Source organism: Lissotriton helveticus, chromosome 1_2 (assembly GCF_964261635.1).
Source record: "Lissotriton helveticus chromosome 1_2, aLisHel1.1, whole genome shotgun sequence".
Classification (NCBI taxonomy): Eukaryota; Metazoa; Chordata; class Amphibia; order Caudata; family Salamandridae; genus Lissotriton; species Lissotriton helveticus.
Window position 1 is genome coordinate 71,453,136 of NC_136058.1, and position 9,812 is coordinate 71,462,947.

At 50.0% G+C, this 9,812-nt stretch overlaps 1 protein-coding gene across 1 annotated transcript; it reads left to right on the top strand.

Annotated features, from left to right (window-relative positions):
• The first annotated feature begins 742 nt into the window (after positions 1 to 742).
• On the top strand, positions 743 to 5,964 carry LOC144807763 (uncharacterized). The gene is made up of 3 exons (XM_078673422.1): positions 743 to 881; positions 2,210 to 2,480; positions 3,235 to 5,964. The coding sequence occupies exons 2-3, from the start codon at positions 2,348 to 2,350 to the stop codon at positions 4,464 to 4,466; spliced, it is 1,365 nt and encodes a 454-aa protein (XP_078529548.1). The 5' UTR covers positions 743 to 881; positions 2,210 to 2,347; the 3' UTR covers positions 4,467 to 5,964.
• The last annotated feature ends 3,848 nt before the right edge of the window (positions 5,965 to 9,812 follow it).

Sequence of the window (9,812 nt, forward strand, 5' to 3'; positions counted from 1 at the left end):
TGTGGGGTTGTGTCAGGCACTGACAAACATGCTGTCTCCAGGGGGAAGGAGTGTGTGTCCCAATGTCACAGGTTTCCCTGCCTGCATTTGTATGTCTGAGTGAAGTATATTACATTGTCAGCCATCAGTGGCGGCTGGTGACATTCAAAACTTTCGAAAATGGTGAGGTGTAATATTATTGCCATAGTGCTTTTACTGTACACCCAGAGTAAAACACAGCACCTGCAATCTGCAGCCAAACTCAGAGTTCAGCCAACCGTAAAATAAAAGACGCGCAAAGATTTACTTGGCACTCACAAAGCAGAATCCTGCAAAACACAGGTGGAAGGAGACACAAGGAGGGGAAGGAAAGAAAGGAAGTGAAAGTAAAAAACACAAGGGAGGAATAGAAAGGAAGTGAAAGTAAAAAATACGAGAGGAACAGAAAGAAAGTGAAAGTAAAAAACACAAGGGAGGAACAGAAAGTAAGTGAAAGTAAAAAACACAAAGGACAGTCAGGAGAGGTTCCTCTGAAAGCCACCAGTTCCCCAGCCTGCTACTCTAGTAGGCCTAGGGATGGAGGGGCACCCCTGGTTATGGGTGGGTGCAAGAGAGGTGATATTAAATGCTTACTCAGTGTGTGTGACAGACTACACAAGACAAGGGACTCATTTACATATTTTAGGAGCCTTCAGGCTGAGCTACACTATCTCAAAATAAAAGTGCAGGAAATAGCTGTATCTCTGTCCTGTCCTCTTATACAGAAATACGAGCAAGAGGCACCCTGCACTCCAAGAAGTAAAAAAGGAATTATGCGAAGAGGGTCGCGTGCCATGCTGAGGGTTTTCAGGGAACAGCTCGCCTGTTCTGGAGAGCGCGAGGAACGTTAGTTGGCAAAGAAGGTAACGTGCACTATGAGTAGGACACAAATAGACCTTGTTCTCCGCGTGATGATTACCATTATCTTTTTACAAGATGTTAATATCGTGTTATCAGTCACGGGCGGGAAGATGGAGGGGGGTGGGGTTCGTCCGAGTGTGGAGGGAGCAGGACTGTAAGTAAAATAAAATGTTAAACTTTAAACTTACCTTGCTTGCTCCCACTGCTTCCTCAGGTTGGATTTACCGCCTCAGCTCCTGCTGCTCCCGGACGGCCGGACCTGCGTTTGACCAAGGCAGCCTACCTCTCACTCCCCTAAGCCAATCACAGCTGCAATGGCAGCATTGTGATTGGTGCGGCCGGTGCCCAGCCAGGCGCCTGTAGGCCAGGGAGTCATTTTCTCTATGTAGGCTGCATGCAGCCTACATAGAGAAAAAGAGAGAGTACGGCAACTGCGCATGACTGGGTGGTCGGCCCTAGGGTCGAACAGTCACTCAGCACCCAAAGACATTGCGTTAGCCACTCCCCCCCTGCCTTCGAGGAGGAACGCCCATCCTCCCGCCCCCACCAGGCACTACAGCTACTTCTGCTTTCTCGCAGTGCGAGAAGCAGAAACATGAAATGGTAGTTTTACCATTTCATGTTTCTGCTTCTCGCACTGCGAGAATGCAGGGGGGCGACGCCCTCATGGACGAGCCGCCACTGTATGTTGGACATGCAGGTGCCAGGACAGTGATTGTTTGGCTGAATGTCTCTGTGTGCCCCTGTTGTCTGACTCACTGTGAACCCAGATGATCTTCACGGTGCCCACCCACCAACACGAGATCACATCACTGCACTTACTCTTGTTCCTTCACACTGAAATCCAAATATGCACCATCTCAGCCCTATATACTTGTACACAACCACACTTGTGTAGATCTATATTTTGTTAGTGAGCCCATGCCCCCCGATGCCACACACATGACATACAGATATGTTCATTGGACATGCTCATTGAATACTGCCCAGTCATGCACAGAGTGAGTCTACTCACAGACACAGGTCGATATGTGATGTATGTAATGGCCAGACATGCATAGGACTGGAGATGTGTGCAAGCCACAGAGGAGGTTCAGTGCAGTCATCCTGCATGTGTGTGTGGGATTAGCAGGGACCTTGTACGCCCTCATAATGCATGCAATCACATCAGCTTAGCCCATGCAGAGTGCCCATGTGAGATGTACCCCAGGGTGGGATGGACAGAGATTACATTTGGTAATGAGTCTGTGTCTTGCTACTGTACTGATAGATGTTGGTACATGACACTGTGTCACTGATCATTTCCTCCTCTTTTCTCCCATGCCTGCAGCTCAAGGTACACCAGCGTAAGTCCGTGTGGAGGGCCATTGCAGCAAAGATGTGAGCTCTGGGGGTATCTAACCAACGACGCACCCACTGCCACAAGAGGTGGGACGATATCAGCTGTCTGGAAAAGAACGTGGCAGAGATGACCTTGGGGCTGCTTCCACGCACTGTGCGTTTGGCACGGCGCAGCATGACACCACTGATGGGCCGCATCTTGGCAGTGACTCATATTCAGCTGGATGCACGTCTGAAGGAGCATCGGCAGCAAGGCAGGGGTGAGTATTTGGGGAGGGTAACTATGGCTGGGAGCGGATGCATGTGTACAGGGCCTGTGGCAGCGGTGGCCTATGTGATGTTTGTGGGGTCGTGCAGTGCTGTGTCATGTAAGTGGCTGCTGTGATGGGTGCCAGTTTCATGCATCAGCCCAAACTGGCCTTACAAAGGGGATCCTCCCTGCTGTGCATTCACATAGCCGTATGTGTTAGGATCTTCATTGTTATTCAGCATTGGGATAGTGTGGGGAATCTATTTAGGAGTGAACAGCAGTGTTCACAATCTGAGTGTGACTTCATCTATGCATGCATTGCATGCACCATGAATGTTGAGGCCTACACATCTGACAACAATATGCCCCAGAATACAATATGGTGTTTGGCATGGGCTATTTGCCATTGTGGACTGTCATGTTCTAATAGGTGTCTGTGTTGTCCCCTCCTGTCCCCTCAAGGTCTGTCCATGGCAATAAGTGGTGTGCCCACATCATGTCCCTAGGTGTGGGCAGAGCAAGTTGTGTGTCTTGTAAACTTCATCCACGGGCAGGGTGTTGTGCTGTGTGGCCTTAACATGGCTCAGTCATGGCAGATAATCAGGGCTACAGGCACTGTTGTGGTCTATGTAGTGAGTTGCTGCAATGTGATTGCAGAGTGTAGTGGGCAACAGGTAGATTTGGGCATCTTTTGTACTGCATTGATTGCATTGCTTTGTCCTGTTGTTGACACTAACCTGACCCTGCATCTCTCTCTCATGCAGATTCGCCAGTAGACACGGAGGGACAGGAGCCGGACACCAGTGGTGGCGAGACTAGCACTACAGCTGCACAGGAGCCCAGTGACACAGAGGTCACCAGTGCCTCAGAGGGGAACCGGAGTATGCAGGAGGAATCCCTGCCTGAGACACAAATTACAAGATCATCTGATGCCAGCGGTGATGCATCCATGTTGGCAAGCACAAGGAATGGGGACTCTGCATCATCTTCTACCACACAGCAGCCAGTGCCCACCCTCCCATTCACTTCCTCTGGTGCTGCCCGTGTCCATGTCAGTAAGAGGGGACGAGTTACATTCACACCTGGCACCGCTGAGCCTGCACCTGTCCCCCCTGCTGCTCTCAGTGCTGAGTCTGTTGAGCTCCTCCACCAGCTTTGTGTGGGCCAGACAGCCCTGCTCAATGCCTTCAGTGACCATGACAAAAAATTAGGCCAGGTGGTTGCCTACATGGAGGGCATAGACTCCAACGTGGGTGGGCTGCACCGTACTGTCCAGGCTTTATCATCCACAGTGACGTCTGCCCTTCAACAGGCACATACTCCCATTCCTGCTCTAGTGCCTTTGTCCATCCCCCAGTTAGTTGCCACATCTGATGATAATGACCACGGTCCACATGCTTCACAGTCACGACACAGCACAAGAAGCACCCAGCAGCAACAGCCCAAGCGGGCCCGCCCGCAGACACCATCCCCACAGAAGAGCAAAGCCAGCCCAGAATGCAAAGACAAGAGCCCCTCAGGGAAGAGCAAGGCCGAAAAAGCAAAGAAGCAGAAATCAGGCTCACATGCCTCAGAGGCATCACCAGCGAAGGGCTTTCCTGTCCCTAAAGCTTTATGCAAAGCTAGGCGTGCAGTTTCTGTGCCCACTGAGGAGGTGTTGTATGGCAAGGGTACACCTAGGAAGGGCTCAGAGCCACATTCCCCCACCACATCGACTCCCATTCCAAGCCCAGTAGAGCTGGGGAAGGAGGGCACTGTAAGGGGTACACCTGCCAAACAGGGGAAGGAGGGCCAGAGGAGTAGCCAGATGAAGCGTTCCACAGGATCCAGCACGTCACCAGCGGGAGTGCCAGGGTCTGCACCTGATGCGGCTCTGTTGGTGTGTGTGCCTGTTGTGTCATCACCAGTTCCCATTAATCCCAGTACTGAATTCCTAAGAAGTGGAAAGGCACCCTTCAAACCTCTCCCACCCACACTGTGTCACAGGTCTGCATGACTCCACCTCCACATGCCACTACACCACCTGGTCCAAACAGCCCTCCAGCTTGCCAAGCCACTGATGGCCCTACATCACCTGGGCCTCCCTCTCCCCAGTCAAGTGGTCCTGCTGTTGCCGACACACAGCCAGCTCCAAGTCCACCTGACACCCAAGAGTGAGTGGTAGTCCCCCTCACACACCTGTCTCTCATACAGGTGGGTCAGTCCTGCACATTGTTTACCCCCTGAGTGTGTTGCTGCCCATGAAAGGGTACAGTCAAACACACTCCCTGTGCAGCTTCTCAGGTCCTGACCCTGCACTTTGCCATGCCCAATGGCCTTGTCATTCACTGCTGTTCTGCCCTTGCCTGTGCAGATTCTCATGTCCTGACTCTTTACTTTGCCATGCCCAATGGCCTTGTCATTCACTGCTGTTCTGTCCTTGCCTGTGCAGCTTCTCATGTACTGACTCTGCACTTTGCCATGCCCAATGGCCTTCCTGTTCTGCCCATGCCTGTGCAGCTTCTCATGTCCTGACTCTGCACTTTGCCATGCCCAATGGCCTTGTCATTCACTCCTGTTCTGCCCTTGCCTGTGCAGCTTCTCATGTCCTGACTCTGCACTTTGCCACGGCCAATGACCTTGTCATTAGCTGCTGTTCTGCCCTTGCCTGTGCAGCTTCTCATGTCCTGACTCTGCACTTTGCCATGCCCTATGGCCTTCCTGTTCTGTCCTTGCCTGTGCAGCTTTTCATGTCCTGACTCTGTACGTTGCCATGCCCAATGCCCTTCATGTTCTGCCCTTGCCAGTGCAGCTTCTCATGTCCTGACTCTGCACTTTGCCATGCTCAATGGCCTTGTCATTCACTGTTGTTCTGCCCTTGCCTGTGCAGCTTCTCATGTCCTGACTCTGCACTTTGCCATGCTCAATGGCCTTGTCATTCACTGTTGTTCTGCCCTTGCCTGTGCAGCTTCTCATGTCCTGACTATGCACTTTGCCATGCCCAATGGCCTTCCTATTCTGCCTGTGCCTGTGCAGCTTCTCATGTCCAGACTCTGCACTTCGCCATTTTCAATTGCCTTGTCATTCACTGCTGTTCTGCTCTTGCCTGTGCAGCTTCTCATGTACCTGCTGTGCACCCTGCCCTGGACACTGGCCCTGTTGCTCTGCTGTGTTGGACTCTACCCTGTGCAGCCTCTCATGTACTTGCTGTGCACCCTGCCCTGTACACTGGCCCTGTTACCCTGCTGTGTTGGACTCTACCCTGTGCAGCCTCTCATGTACTTGCTGTGCACCCTGCCCTCGACACTGGCCCTGTTGCTCTGCTGCGTTGAAGTCTACCCTGTGCAGCCTCTCATGTATTTGCTGCGCACCCTGAACTGGCAACTGGCCTTCCTGTTTGGAGTTTGCCTGTGCAGCTTCTCTTGCATTTGCTCGGCATTTGGTGCCTTGCTCTTCTCTTCTGTTGTTCTACTGTCACATCTGTGCAATATGAGAATAAAGACAGTTACTCCTGTTGTCTGTTTTGTCAGTGTCCTTGCTGATTAAAGTTCTTTTGGTGTGTGCATTTGGTTGACTGTGCCCCATGCTCTATGTGGCACTTCAACATTGCCAAGCTCTTTACCCGCATCACATTTTTTCACAGGGGTGACATAGACTTCAGTCCGTTCACACACTGATACTTGTGTTATCTGTGGTGTCAATTTTACCTGTCATGCAGTTGTAGTTTTCGTAGTTAGCTATTGTTGACTGCATTGTTTACATGTCAGGTTGAGGGACACTGCCAGCACAGTGTGTGATACTGTGCACAGGTTTGCATGCAGGCTGGGCATTGTCATCATGTATGTGTGTTATTCCTTTATGTGTGCCCAGGTGTGTATGTGTATGGTCATCTTGTGATGGCCCTTTATCCTGGTCCCATGGCCTACATGAAATGTGTGCTCTTGGGTAGTCAAGAGGTGTGCAGTGTGAAGGGTGTGACTTTGTAGGGTGTGTGGATGTGTTTGTTCCCCCTGGATTTACAAAGACACACATGTGTCACCCAGGAGTTGTGTGCCTGTTGTTTAGATTGTTCAGTCCTGTGGATGTGGTTAATTGCACATGTGTGAGTTGTCTGTTGTGCACTGTGCAGTGTGTTGGTGTGTCCATGCTGTTCTGTCTGACTCCTACTCGCTGTTTTAGTCACTTGTGAGTGTGTAGAGTGTGTGACTTGCACATCAGTGTTGTGTTTGTTTGATCATCCATGTGTCTTGAGTCTGATTGTGTAGACTGTGCAGCCCTGCTGCTCCACACTGCCATTGTGGTTGTGTTTCTCATGCATTGCAGGCACATGGTACCTTTTATCCTCTGTATGGCATGGCGTGTGTGGTGCAATGACATCTCCTATGTGTGCCACTTATGCCTACCCATTGTGTGTCTGCACTCCCTCTATTTGTGTATGGTATACCCCTTCCATGTCGACTACTTACATGCAAGACAGTTCACTTTGATGTCAGCTGTACCCTTGTTTTACATGTGTGTGTGCTTCCCCGTCACTTCATTTATGACACTGTGCTTTGTGGTGCAGTTCTTGGGCCAAGAGAAATGTTCCACTCTGGACATTGCCCCAATGGATTATATGTGATGCTCTTGTGCTATTTATCAGTCAGGATTGCTCATGTGCACTTCAGCTGTCTGTGCTGCCCAGTGGTCTGGCCGAGATGGTTCTGCTCTTGTATCCCAGAGTGGTGCATCTGTTGTTCTTGTGTTAGATGTATGTGTGTTGGCTGTGGTATTGCTTCACTTCCTGGGTGTGCTGTTGTGTTTGTGCTGTGCTGATTTGTGTTGTGTGGGTTGATGTTGTGTCAGTCATGTCTGTGTGTGACTGTTGTGTTTGGTGTGCACACACTGCTTGTTGTGCATACAGTGCTGTGTGTATGTGGCCTTGGCATTGCCTAATGTGCATCCCCTGATGTCCTGCAGTGTTTGTTCAGTTTTTATTTCATGTGTATCTGTAGTTGGTTTGGCAGTGTTGTTCTGTGATGGTGCACTTCTTGTGTGATTTGTGATATATTGTGTGTGTTTTGGTCCAGGGTGATGAGGTTGTGCACTCTTGTTGTGTCTGTGCTCCCATTGCCTTTCCACAGTTTGGCTGACAGGGTATGTCTGTTTCTGAAGGGGTTCTGTGTGTGTTTTGGTTGTGTTTTGTGTTTGTGTGTTGTTTTTGGGCAGACATCTGTCCTGGCATCCCTGTGTGTGTTATGTTTGTGACTACACCCAGGGTGTGTGTTTGTTTGTGAGTGTATGTACTGGCAAGTATTGGCAGCCTTCAGTGTGTGTGTGGCACTGGTGTTGTGTGTTGCTGTTGTGAGGGGGGTATGTGTGTACATTCCTCCTGGTGTTTGTCAGTAATGGAGTATATATATGGGCCCTGTGTGTTGTGCTTCAGGTGTACTCCTGTGGGGTGATTATTTGAACGTGTGGCTGTTCCCAGTTAGACTTTCAGGCCTTCCTTCCTTGTGCCTTTAGTTGGTATGCCTTGCTGTCTCCCTGTGTTGTTGCACTGTGTTGGCTGTGGTTTGACTTCGCTGACTGTAGCAGCCATGTGTGGTTTGATGAGCTGAAGGGAGGTGTTCTGTGTTCCTGGTCTTGGATGAGATGTGCCCATGCTTGTTGTGTGTCTCCATGGCCTTCCATATGTGTACATCCCACTTTGGATTGCTGATTTGTTGTGCTCCATTGCTGTGGACATTTTGGGTCTCTGTGTGTGAGTGTGTAGTATGTATGTGTGAGTATGCAGGCTGTGTGTCCATTTGTATGTTTGTACCTTGTATGTGTTCATTTGGTGCTTGTACTCATGGTTGTTTCCATGTGTGTGGTGGTGTTGTGGTGTGTGTGTTTCCTGGCACTGTACTGTGTGTTGTGTGTTCCTGTGCAGCCACTCCTGTATTGGCTGTCTCCCTGGTTGTTTATGTGGTGCAGGGTGTGGATTTCCCTGACTTGTTGCTGTGCATGGGAGTGAACAGGACGGGTACCGGGCCTGTGCCTTCATGGGGTGTGTTGTGTGGTGTGGGGAGGTGTGTCCCTGGGGTCTTTGTGCCCTGCCCATGCCTTGGACTGGCCCTGCCTTCTGCATTGTGCACATGTATTCACCACTGCGGTGACGTGGCCGGGACATTGCTGCAAGTTCGTGGTCAATGTGTGTCCAGGATGCAGAGGGGTGACTTGGTGGCAGGTGGGTCATGTGTGGGTGCGCTTGTGGATGTGTTGTTGCCCCCAGCAGGGTGTCTGTTGTAGATTTGGACCCTGTATCAGCCCGTGTGTTGCGTGCTGTATTTGTGTAGTTGCGTACCTGCGTCGGTGTCCGCGGCGGCCCATGAGTTGGTAGTGATGTAGCAGGTACAACACCGGGAACACATGTTGAGCTGGGTCTATGCGGTCGTGATCGGGTGGTGTGGACCGGGACTCTTGTATCGCGCTCCGCTGTCGAGTTTCCGCCGTCTCTGGTTGGCCAGTGTCTCCGCTGCGGTGTGTCTGCTTGTTTGGGCCATCCTAATTTGTGGAGCGGGGCAAACGTCATTGCGCACGGCGGTAAGTCTCCATTGGCTCACACCACCGTGGTGGCGGGCGCACTTTGATGGCGGTGCGCGTCGCACAGCGGCGGACGGGAATTGACCTATGTTTTGCAACACTAATATGGGGGACGTGCTTCACGCTGCTCGCTGGCGGAAAAATGTGTTTTTCCGCCCCGCCAGCACCACAGTTGTGCCACTGCCCAACATCCTAATGGACCCCCAAGTGTCAATGGTTAGTGGTTACAGATCATAAATATAGTTTAAAAAACCTTACAAATTCACCTAAAAAATCAAAGGTTACAGGAACATTATAGCTAGGATACAGAATTTTAAAAAACGTAGAAATTCACCCAAAAAAATTAAAGGTTACATGTAGATTTTAGTTCAATAGAATTTTAAAAACCCTTGGAAATTTACTGAAAAAAACAAAGGTTTTAGGGATTTTATAGTTATGCTCAGATTTCACTTGTACAAAACCAGTGAAATTCAGCAGTTATAGTTACCTGAGCTAACTATATCTTTTGCCCTGGAATGACCTGCTTATGACCTCACATACTACATCACTCATGACATGGTCAGTTACATCACTCATGACATCACTCATGCAGGATGTGCATTGAAGCTCGTAGGCAGTTGGGTTACCAACTCAACTAGGTGTGTGACTGTTATACTTGTATCTGATCAGCTAATATATCATACAAATCTTTGATCATCATTCCAGCACTATAAACTGGTATGTCCCCATTTTGCACAAAAGAAAAAGACAAGAAATGATAGATTAAAGGGAAAATAGAATAAAAGAAGATATCTCT

Coding starts and splice junctions, on each gene's coding strand:
- LOC144807763 (XM_078673422.1), top strand. CDS start 2,348: ATGACCTTGGGGCTGCTTCCACGCACTGTGCGTTTGGCACGGCGCAGC. Junction 2,481..3,234: donor GCATCGGCAGCAAGGCAGGG/GTGAGTATTTGG, acceptor TCTCTCATGCAG/ATTCGCCAGTAGACACGGAG.